The sequence below is a fragment of the Mya arenaria genome, chromosome 12 (assembly GCF_026914265.1).
Source record: "Mya arenaria isolate MELC-2E11 chromosome 12, ASM2691426v1".
NCBI lineage: Eukaryota > Metazoa > Mollusca > Bivalvia > Myida > Myidae > Mya > Mya arenaria.
Genome location: NC_069133.1, coordinates 54,008,449 through 54,021,149, shown reverse-complemented (window position 1 = coordinate 54,021,149; position 12,701 = coordinate 54,008,449). Strand labels below are relative to the sequence as shown.

The 12,701-nt window shown below is 35.0% G+C and overlaps 2 protein-coding genes across 2 annotated transcripts in view; both read left to right on the top strand.

Moving 5' to 3' along the window:
• Positions 1–3,781, top strand: part of LOC128210336 (DNA replication complex GINS protein SLD5-like) — a 48,021-nt gene extending 44,240 nt beyond the window's left edge. Inside the window, exon 7 of the mRNA XM_052914619.1 lies at positions 2,342–3,781. Within this exon, the coding sequence (XP_052770579.1) occupies positions 2,342–2,438 (97 nt within the window). The 3' untranslated portion in view covers positions 2,439–3,781. The remainder of the gene's footprint in view (positions 1–2,341) is intronic.
• A 491-nt stretch (positions 3,782–4,272) lies between these two features.
• On the top strand, positions 4,273–7,293 carry LOC128210789 (uncharacterized). Its single transcript, XM_052915141.1, has 2 exons — positions 4,273–4,282; positions 6,215–7,293. The coding sequence occupies exons 1-2, from the start codon at positions 4,273–4,275 to the stop codon at positions 7,291–7,293; spliced, it is 1,089 nt and encodes a 362-aa protein (XP_052771101.1).
• The last annotated feature ends 5,408 nt before the right edge of the window (positions 7,294–12,701 follow it).

Genomic DNA, 12,701 nt, shown 5'->3' with positions numbered 1-12,701 from the left:
CCAAGTTGCATGCTTAATGAATATTGTTTCAACCCTAATTAAACAGATTTACAACTCTTTTTATGTGCCAAAAAAATATTTGTTTCTCATTTGAACTATATTTCACAATTACTTAAAGGAAATCAACAAGCTTTACTTAAGTAAATAAATATGTTAAACTTTGCTTAACTTAACCATTAATAATAAATTACTTATTTGGTGTTGACGTGAATGCCTTGCCTGAATGGAAATTTGATGGTAATGTTTTTATGAGAGGCTTTCTGAATGATTAAATCTGAATTTATTAGACTGCTAAGCCTGCACTGAGTAACTGAATGAATGGCTCTCTCAGAACCCGCCTGGTCAAAGGATGTTATGGTCAGGTGAGCACAGAAGGGCAGTAGCTTGTATGTTTTAATAAAATTAAGTATCTTAATTCTACCCAATCCCATTACCAGAGGCCTGAATACTATTAAAGTAGTATTTTCTTGAAGATTTTGTTTGGAACATTTTAAAAGATCCTCAGGAAAAACTACCCCAAAATTTAATTAAGTCATTACAGTTGAACCCTGTTGCCACGATTTCCTCATAGGTTCGAACTGGATGTAAATTACCGTTTTTTAACTACTGAATGTAAGCATTTCTGGTTGGCTCGAATTTCCCGAGGCTCAAGGTATTTTCGCCAATCCCTGAGCTTTTGAGCCAACAGCTGTAATTGATTTTTATTAAGCGGCTTATTTTGAAGTTTTCACATGCATCCTGACTAGTATTGAAACATTCAGCTAACTTAAAGGAAGTTTTAACTTTGCAAAACAATTTTATTGGCAGGCATTCAACAATAAACGATAACAGTCACTTGTCTTTAAAAACTTAAAAACTGCATATACAAATGAAAGCAGTTGTTGACAATCGGTTTTTAATATGAAACTTCTTTAGAAAAAGATAAAAAAACAAACTGCGATGCATAAATATGAAAATCTGCCTTGTTGATATATTGAAAAATAGTTCAGAAAGCGGTGCAAAAGAAGAAAAAAGCATTGTTTTTTAGAGAATGAACACTAGTTTGTGATGCAGAATTAAGACAAAACAAAACTTATTGTAATTTTATGAACAATAGTTTGTGATGCAGAAATGAGAAAAAAACTTTTTGTTAAGATAATGAACAATAGTTTCACTTTGTGATGTTGAAATAAAATGAAAGAACCTTGCTAAAGAAGCATTTAAAATAAAAATAGTTTGTTATGCAGAAATAAAAAAAGGCCTTGCTGGAGAAGTTATTTTTATGAACAATTGCTTGTGATGCAGAAGTAAGAAAAAAAGCCTTGTGGAATAATTTCTGAAATGTTTATGCTGAAATCAGTTTGATGTATTGCCAGACAGTGGTAATAGGGCTACAATAGTAGTTGACTGCCTGTCCATCAAATCTTGGCTTTAATTGGTCTCTGGATATTTTTCCCATCAATTCTCTAATGTGCCTATGTGCCTACTGGCATACTTATGGTGTGATTGTCTTCTTCACGGTCTTGTTAAGTAAAAAGTTGTTTTCTTGTTATGAAGTAGGTTTATTAAGAGGAGACCCATCATAATTATCTCTATTTCAGATTTTAAAGTTCCATGCAATCAGAGCAAAATATTTATGTTTTTTATTGCATGTATATGTGACTGAGAGGATTCTTATATTGGGCTTTGATGTCACACTAAATAATCTACCTGCCTAAGTGTCTGCGATAAGCGATAAGTCAGATAGATTTAATGCTTTACAAATTAATCAAACTTGTTTTGCTTAGTTTGTAAAGCATAAACCATGACAATGATGACATAAACATACTTCTTTTTATCAAGATCATCAAAATATGAAGAAATTCATTTGTATTTTCTGTCCATATAAACCAAGGCAAGGGACTGAGAAAAATTCATGATTAAAGTGAGTTTGTTTGATGTATTTTATACTAATAATACCATCATGGAGCACAAATTTGTTTTGGTATTCATTTCATGTAAAATTTGTGTCAGTTTTGGTTTCACAAGGTACAGAGTTGTCTTGTGATAAAGATGACTGCTTCTCACAACAAGGCATTGGGCTCAAGCCCCACCAGGGCCACTTTCTCTTGGCTCCCAAGAAGATCATACTAAGTTTCCACCCAGAAATTGGGCTCAGCAGGGATTTGTGTAACTGTCTTCATTAGAGCCAAAATAGAGTGTATCAACTAATCTTATGTGACTATCACACAACATAACATTGACAAATTTCATTACATGACCATATCAAGAAAAGATAAGGACACTATAGCTCAAATCAATTGCTACTGATATAAACTAATTTCAATATCATAAAAAGAAAATATGCTATTGCTTGTTTCAGGGAGGAAATCGTTGACCTGGAAAAGGGGGACCAGCACATCATGAGGTACAAACCCCTCCTGCCCCTTGTAGCATCTGGGGCCGTCTCCCTTATCTGATCTGCTCCCTGGAAACTAAACTATCATGCTCTTCATTGCATCCAGGGTTGTCTACCTTATTTGATTTACATGCTGGATGGCAATTCTTCTAGACTTTAAACATCAGGGGTTGTCTGACTTTTGTGCTGGGTACCATATCTGTGGACGTTATCATCAGGCGAAAAACCAATCAGTCAGAACTTGTGGCACTTATAATGTTCTGGCTGGGTATTGCAACACTATATTTTGGTAAGATCTTCTGGAACTTCTTGGACCATCTCCAAAATTGAACTAAAGGCTGGAAGAACAAGCTCGTTACAACAGTAATGGACTCATGAACTCGACTCACATGACTGTATGACCTTTACAACATTTTGGCGGTCAGACGAAAAAACGGAAAGTTACGCAAAGATGCACAAAATTCACAAAGGTGGAACATTGGTCATAACAATCATGGAAATAACTTGTTAATGATGGCATAATGATATTAAAGAACACTTTTTAAAAAAGCCAGTGAAAGTTGGCTTTTAATACCTTATATTAGTATTTTGCTGTGAAAAAACTCATTATTGTAAGAACAACCATTGTACTAGTACCAGGTTAACAGCTTGTTCTGAGTTATACTGATGTCAGAACATGTATGTTTTTTCAAAATTCATTTTTACAGCCCCGCCCTTACAAAGTTAATTTGGGGCTATATTGGAATCGTGCATATTTTCATGTCTGTCAGTTGAGGGGGGAATATTTGCCTAAATGAATTAATAACATCCTGTGTCAAGGTGGCATGTGGGGGTAGGCATCACTTTTGCGATACATTTAGTTTTTATTATCCTGAAGTTGGGGATATTAAAACACACTGTGCCTCTGTCTGTCCAGTCATCATGTTTTCCATATCCAGCCTGTAATTTTTTCATGCAGGGAAGGATTTGATGTAAAATGAAGACATATTAATACTATTACTCTACTGACTTGGACATTCATCCCTCTTGACAGATTTTGTTATTATTATATAATTTTACCAAACCCACAGACTTAAAGATAGTGTTAATTAATTTCTTGTCAAAGTATTGAAAATCTTCAACAAACTGTTGAAGTCAACCTTTTAAAGATCCCATAAACCTTGTATTATTTTTTTACTGTTGGTGCACACTCAATTGATCTGGCAATGCTTGTAAGAACTTGACAGAAAAGCAACGATTGTTTTGTTTGTCTGTCATTTGTGATAGAGTTTAACAACACGCAGTCCTTAGTGTGTTCTATACAGCACTCATGCAGTGTTTTCTTTGTTATTTATCTCTGTCATACGAATCTAAGTTAATAACTTCATATGTAATATATATGAAATAAATTCAATATAAAAATGTGTTAATAGTAGTCGATAGAGTAGAAGGCTTCATGTAAAACATAAAATACAAAAATTATCACAATATGATCTGTTTAATGCGACTATATCCTTCCTAGTTTCTTCATAAACGTTATAACCGTTAAGAGTTTTTAGCTCATCTGTCACAGTGGTTGACATTAGCAAGCCCTGTACTGGTTAATTGCCTTCTAAATTCATTCATTTTGATTGGTATTATAATAGTTCTAACAAAGACTCAAATCTCTACCAAATAGTAGGGGTTTTAAATGTAGGTGACTTGCCCAAATTTGCGATCCCAACTTTGAGTAGGGTCTCCTTCCCAAAATAGATAGACAAGGCCCCGGTTCATGAAAAAACTTTATAGTTGTTCTTAACTAAAATTCTTCAAATTACTGGAATATAATGTAACGCGTCCCATTTCATACAAGGTCCATAACTCTGGCTTTGATTGTTGCTGAGTAATGCTCCTTTACTGAGTGGGAAATCAAAAAGATGAGAATCGGTATGCGCCATTATTGTTGTAAACATAGCTGAAGAATAGATTTTGTTACTTAATTGACATGCAATATTGTGAACAAACATCAAATTAGACCAAGAACAACATTTTAATGTTCTTCCTTCAAAACAGGAAAATGTCTCCAGAAATTAGATGAGAAGAAACTTGTTTTTTGCAATGAGTTATTCCTAATACTTAAAGTCCCAGTGCCATTTAGGATTAAATAATTAGGAAAAACATACAAGTGTGTACATAACTATGATAAAGTCTCCGGTAATGTTTGATAAAAAAAAAAAACAGTTTCACAGATGCTTTATTGAACTTGACCACTGACACACTTTATGCTAATGAGGTAGATAAGAGGGCAGAGCGAAGCGCTTTGCAAACAGTACCTGAGCAGTTTCCTGAATCTGAGGTTTTAGACTTAATACATATTGAACATTTAAAATTGAAAATCAAGCTCCTGGGCACTAATTCAATAATGGATGTTAGTTGTTACATCCATTATCTTAAATCTGTATAAAGGTCACAAATGGCAATACATGGAATTTTGTTTCCGTTTGTTTGTTTATTTGAGTTTATCAAGGTTTGCCCGCACCCATTGGCTGCATAATGGCTTAACCCCGCCGTGACACCATCACAACTTCAATTGTGTTTAAATTCCATTAGTGACATGGGATAGAAGTGACAACAATTCGCAGTCAAATCCAGACATTGGAAGACTTGAAGAAACAGAGTGAGATACAAGAAGCCCGGGTGCCATACCCTAGCTCTTTGCGAAGAGACGTCTAGGTTCTTTAACGTGCTCGGTGTAAAGCACCGATACACGGGATACAACTTTCCTGGGTTGAACCAGTACTGAGTACACCACATTTCCAAGCACTACCCTTTAAATACCTAGCGCCAGGCAAGGGAACTACATGTACCAACTTTAATCGTCTTTCGGTATGACACGGTCAGGGATCGAACCCACGACCTCCCACTCCGTAGTCGGACGCCTTAACCACTAGGCCATGGAGAAGGTGATTTTGTTTCCTCAACTCTTGTGTTCATTTTCAATGGTGGCAAAAGTTCCATTCACACAAACATGTAGCATATAAATGGAACTAAATGGATAATTTTAATTTATGATTAAGATTTGTATAGAAACAGCCCCCTGTTTCTTAAACAAATGTGATGCAATCATTTTCAAACGAAAAATTATCAATGTTTGATTAGTGAAAAATCGTCAATTTAATATGTCATTACTAATTGTCTATTACCTCCCTTTCCTTCAGTTGAATATAATTTTGCTTTCAATTGAAATATTTTATGAAAATAACAGAGTAAGGATGATTATTTTGTATATAAGGCAACAGAAATTGTGGCAGTAAGACAGTCATGTGATATGCATGTTTAGAAATGATGTTTTATGCACTAAATTTAGATATTGAAATAAATGTATTTTTTATCACCCAAGGGGTTAAAAAATGTCATAAAGGCAAAAAGAAGTCATTTGGATATACATACAAAAAAATCACTTAACATCACTAAAACATACTTGGACTTTTAAGTTTTAATTTGCCAGTATAGTCTAAAAATAATTTCTTACATAGAACTCTCTGAGAGGTACTTGGCAAACTTACTTGGCCAATAGAGCTGTTAACTTTTTCACTAGGCACAAACTGTAGCATGGATCGGGTGCATGCGTACTGAATGTTCAACAAATGTCTTCACCAATGATTTTTTAATAAAAATATATGAAATGATAAATTCACCGCATAAAACAGAACCTTGACATTTCATTCTGTGGAGATGTGATAAAGTTATGAAAGCCAAAGGAAACATGAAATTACTTGTGTTCTATTTATTAGCATTTTGAAGAAAATCAAAAGTCCATGCATAAGATTGCATCCTTTGTGTAAGATTCAGTGCAACATGCTAACCTGAACCATACAGGGCTGGCCCCTGATTCTGTGCAACATGCTAACCTGAACCATACAAGGCTGGCCCCTGATTCTGTGCAACATGCTAACCTGAACCATACAGGGTTGGCCCCTGATTCTGTGCAACATGGAAACCTGAACCATACAGTGCTGGACCCTGATTCTGTGCAACATGGAAACATGAAGCATACAGGGCTGGCCCCTGATTCTGTGCAATATGGAAACCTGAAGCATACAGGGCTGGCTCCTGATTCTATGCAACATGCAAACCTGAAGCATACAGGGCTGGCCCATGTGCAACATGGAAACATGGAGCATACAGGGCTGGCCCCTGATTCTGTGCAACATGGAAACCTGAAGCATACAAGGCTGGCCCCTGATTCTGTGCAACATGCTAACCTGAACCATACAGGGCTGGCCCCTGATTCTGTGCAACATGGAAACCTGAACCATACAGGGCTGGCCCCTGATTCTGTGCAACATGGAAACATGAAGCATACAGGGCTGGCCCCTGATTCTGTGCAACATGGAAACCTGAACCATACAGGGCTGGCCCCTGATTCTGTGCAACATGGAAACCTGAAGCATACAGGGCTGGCCCCTGATTCTGTGCAACATGGAAACCTAAACCATACAGGGCTGGCCTCTGATTCTGTACAACATGGAAACCTGAGCCATACAGGACTGGCCCCTGTGCAACATGGAAACCTGAACTATACAGGGCTGGCCCCTGATTCTGTGCAACATGGAAACCTGAACCATACAGGGCTGCTTCCTGCTTTTTTGCAACATGGAACTCTGAACCATACAGGGCTGGCCCCTGTGCAACATGGAAACCCGAATCATACAGGGCTGGCCCCTGTGCAACATGGAAACCTGAAGCATACAGGGCTGGCCCCTGATTCTGTGCAACATGGAAACCTGAAGCATACAGGGCTGGCCCCTGATTCTGTGCAACATGGAAACCTGAAGCATACAGGGCTGCTTCCTGCTTTTTTGCAACATGGAAACCTGAACCATACCGGCTTGGCCCCTTTTCCTTGCTTCTCTCTTCTCAGTTGTCTTACTTTAAGTTGCCATCCATTGTTATAACACAACCACTTTAGACTTCTGCTTTACACTTGGCATCCAAAATCCTTTTTCTTATTGCATGTGGGAAGCGATGGAATAAAGCCGCCTTAGGGTGCAAGCAGACCTGATAAACTCTTAAACCACCACAAGAGATTATAACAACATTAATTGCAAAAAAAACAACACAAAAAACGTCATCTGGAGGAGTATTATTTGAAATGTCAATGAAATCAGGATATGTAGGAAGTGGCCTGATAATACTCTGCCTGCTCTTATTTTAAGCTTCAGTTTGTTTTTCAAAGAAAAACATTCAAGGTTATTTTCATAGCCTTAGTGTTGGCTTCGGTGGCGTCATTGTAGGCAAAAAAAGTAACTAAAAAATATCCATGATATTCAAATGATACACCTGAAATATTTGCAAGCAACAATATATTATCACAAAATGTGCTTGTCCGTATTCCAACTAGTGCAGTATGGCCGTATTTCAGTTGACTGATGTCACGTCATATCAAGTAGTATTGGGCAATGTTAAAATGGCAGTTAAAAACAAATTAACATTAAATTTAGTAAGAATTGATAGTGATGAAAGCAGTGTGTAAGTAGCTTATGCAAAGAGCTAGCTTGGGATCGCTTTTGAGATGGACAGGGTCAAGGTCTCTGTTACTAAAAATAGAAAAATGGTTTCCGCCCAAGAACTTATGTTGGAATTGATGGATAGTTATGTAAGTTGGTGTGTAGGTAGCTTATGTGAAGATCAAACATGGGATTGCTTTTGAGGAGGATGGGTCAAACTTACTTTAACTAAAAAAAGAAAAATGGTTTCTGCCCAACAACTTGAATAGAATTGATAGAAACTAAACACATAAGATAGTCATTTCTCACACCTCAGATAAGTAGATCCAAAAATTAAACCATGCTAGAAATTCTTATCTTGCCAACGGGCAAAGATAAAACAAGTACCCGTATGGAACTCCTTTTTAATGGTCATCACATTATAATTACCTCCCTTGTTGAAGACTGCCGTCTGAAGCATCATAGAAACCTTGTCTTGGAGCAATATTTAGAATGCAAATTAATTATTTCTCGCTTCAAATGTCACCAAAAAAAAGATTTCATGTACCTTTCACGAAAAAATGCTTCACTCTTCTCACTGCGCGCATATCCATGACAACCAGAAATTTTCACATCCATACGCATTATTTTCACTACGCACAAAAGAGTTCCAGCAAAACACAAATACATTTTTACTTAATTTTGTTTATCTGAGATGGGAGAAAAAGCATATGCCATAGCCGCTCGTGTAAGATAGGTTCATCCCAACACTTGCACAGTTTGTTTTGTGGAAACTCAGTAAACCTTGTTTCTGCAAAACACCCTGCGCTCGGGTCGAGATGAACCTATCTAACACTCTCGGCCATGGAAGATACTTATAATCTAGAGTAATTTTCAGTTAGTTTCTTCTTTATAAAAGTAAAGATAAAGGCCTGCTACTTTTTCCTTACTCATACAAGAAATTAATTGGCTATAATTTCTGATTGCTCATTAAAAACCTGGTTTCATCTCATTGCAGCGCTTCTAGTCTATGTCATGGCTTGAGATTTACTTCAAAATTTAATTCTCAAACCTACCCATATCTTTCAATGTTATGATTTTTGCCAACTTGTGTATAATAATGCTACAACCAATTACATTCCACCAGCACATTGTATTAAAGTTTCTGCCTTTTCATGGAATATGGGCATATGGGGAGCATCCATCCCTTCCAGTGATATTCTTGTTGCTTTTTGGTGTCAATTTGAAAATAGAAAGATATTTTTTCCTTATTGATGCTCATGTCCATCAGTCTAAACATATTAATTAATTGTAATGCTTCAGCATGAGGGGTCATTTATATTCATTATATAAACCTCATTTAATAATCTAAATTACACATGCATACATTTTTTGTGTGTCAGTGCATGGGTTCTGGATGTATGTCGTTCAACATACATCTGTAGTATCGCATGAAATATACAAATGATAAATATACGAGTATATCATCCGAGGAAGATCATTGGGTGAGTGAAAAATATCACTCTGTTGATCAATGTACAAGCATGTGGTACAAGACTGACTCTATTGTATATCCTTGTTCTTTCTGAAATAACATTATCTCTTTTTTCACAACGTCACAGAGGCTCTGCTCTGTTAATCACTGATGTTTACAGGTTTTTTTTTATAATTAACATTCAAAATATGTTTGTGTTTATAGAATGATGTCCTAGTATTCCCAGCTGACCTCTTAAGGTATTGGTCATAACTGATGTCTATAGTGAGTGTATATCATGTTTGTTTTCCTATTATTTATTGGTTGGATAATTTTATTATTGTACTGTATGTGCACATTATTTTCTTTTTATTTTATCATGAATCTTACTTAGTCAATTTATTTGGATATTCAAGTTAAGTCAAATGTGGGCTTACTTCTTAGCTTTATAATAAATTTTCCTCCTATTTCTTCCTGAAATTTAAACAAATTTCCCTTCATTTTATCAGTTGTAACAATAGTCTGATATCTGACTATATTGCATTCAGGTTACACACCACCATTGTTATTCCCTATATAATTCGATGTAAAATGATAATTTTCAGACAACATTTAAAGGCATTTCGAGCGAATGCAGGCTATGATAACCACATATATTCTTAAAGTACAAGCTTTAAATTACCTTTTAAGCCAATAAAAAAGGGGGGTCAAGTTATTCCTAAGAAAAATCACTCCACTTGAAAAACAAACTCTAAAAATTGCACCGTCCGCCATGACAGATCTTCCAAAATGACCTTTCAACTATAGGGCAGCGATTTATGCTTTAATCTCTTCTCTAAATGATAAATCAAGCAAGAATAGATACTTAAGGTATAAAAGTTTCAGGAATAATGATAGTTTTGATTTACAGTGTATTGAGCATGTGAAAACATGTCTATCAATCATAAGAACATTTTTTTTTATTGAGAATTTTCCACACAACGGAAGTACATATGACGTAATGGTGACGTCATTCCTATAATTCACAATTATATTGTAAAGCCTGAAGTTATAATATATAGGACACGTGCCAGTTTTCTAGCAGACTGCATAATCAGTGTCTGCATGTCACTGGGACCTTATGCATGTGATAATTTGAGTGTATTGCATGATATATTTCAGCGTATGAATAGTAGGCTTAGTGAAGGATATACTTGATAATTTACATTGGTTTAGTCCTTTGTATAAATTAAACTTGACTAAATATTGTAAAACACTGTAGGATTGGTGACGTATTTCTTCGTTTCAATGTAACGCTCTGATTGGATTAGCACGATGTCATTTAACCAATGATATACGTTACAAATACCAGCTATACTTTTACATAAATGTGTTGTTGGTAATATTTCTTTAAGAACAAATACTTGATTGCAGCAGATACTGCCAATATTAATCGTAAAGAATAATCATCTAAAATGTAAAAAAAATAAGTAGAGCAAGCATGCTAGCGTGCTTCATGGAATATGCTCGCACACTTTACTGCGTTCATACAGCATAATTAAACAAAGGAAAAAAGGTCCAACTTTTCATTGGGACCCCTCGCTTCACCAATGAATGGTTTAAGAAATAAAAAATAAAACAGTTATAACATTAACAGTTGAAGCTACAGGGAATATGCCCAGTGGTCGAAACTTTAACTAAGATCTTATGCCACCAACCTCTCATGAACAAGCATATTAGCAATACCGCGAAATATTATGTCAAGATATTGATAATCTGCTTGTTTGTTTAAATTTTGGTAAATTATGGAAGTTAAATGAATTATGTCATTTACAGTTACTGTCCATTTTTTATCTTCAAAGTTATGTGCCAAATTGTAGCGTCACTTTTATGACTTCATGGCATTCATAATTTTTATAATATGTTTATTCTATCATACTTGTTTGCTTCCACCAATGACAAGTAAAGTTTAACATGTTGTTCTTGAATGTGTGTCTTCTTACTAAAGTATACATGTTATATGTCTTTTTAATGAGTAAACCTGCTGGTTCTGTGCACTAATGACATTGGGTTGATTATTTAGACGTGGTTATTAACATCATTATGGTTATTATGAGCTGTTTCAGTAAGGGATTTTAGTTGTGTCTTCAATAATCATCTGTATAAACACCACAAACTGCAACACAATTTTATTTTTTTTCCCACGCCTTTGAGTTCATTTTAAATATTGGCTAAAGTTCAATTCACTTAAAAATGTAGCTAAATAGTGAAAATCATTCTCATTCATCATAAGTTTGATAATGATAAATCTAATGCATAGATTCGTCACTCTGGTGTACAAGAATGAGCAAAAATATGACACTAATATCATTTCAGTTTACAACTAAAATTACTAAAACCTTTATACATCAGTTTCATGGACATGCTTAGGATCTGAAGTGTATCTTACAAGATCTGATGCAACACTGTTCAGATCTGCTTGTTTTATATAAACATTTAGAGGCCATATTAAAATGAAATAAGAGTTTCTGAACAATCGGCCGATTATATGTGTGGCAATCCAAGTTATATGTATATTCTTCTTTATACTCAAACATGGATGTAATTTCTTGTAACATGTGTTGATAATTGACATGGGTGTTTTGATCTGAATATATTGCATACAGTATGATACTCAAGCCTAATAGTGTATAACACATGTTTAAGGCTTACTTAAAGCTGCACTCTCACAGATTGAACGTTTCGACAACTATTTTATTTTTTGTCTTGGAACAAGCCGATTTTTGCGAAAATGCTTGGAAACCAGTTATATAAGACTGCTGACAAAAAATTAGATCGCAGATTTTTATATTTAAGTTAAAAAAGTGATGTTTGTGCATTTTTCTTTAACTGTTAGTAACGGTTTAAGCCATAAAACATTAATTTTCCAACTGAAATCTGATCTTTTGTCAGCACTTATATATCATTGGTTTGCAGATATTTACGCAAAAAATTGCTCTTTCCAAGACAAAAAATAAAAAAGTTGTAAAAATAGTATATCTGTGAGAACGCAGCTTTAAGGCTTACTTAAGGGAATAAATATGGTATCTCTTTTTTCATGTAGTACCCTTTTGATTCAGAAGAATAAATTATAGGTGTAGGACTGGAAATGTTTCAAAAGGTTTGGGGGGGTTTTAAAGCAAAAGCATTAAAAAGTTCTACTTCAGGGAAAATACAAATAAGTTTCAAGGTTTTGATGTATTTCTTTGTAAAATAATAACTAAGATACTATCTAAAGAGAGATTTTGCCAAATTGTCATTCTTTGAACTACCTTTGGTAGCTAGTATTATGATAATGTTTGGACATTTATATATATATATAGTTTCATGTTATTTTCTGTCTGTATATTTATCATTTGTTGAAGCTGCGCGGGAGATATCTTAA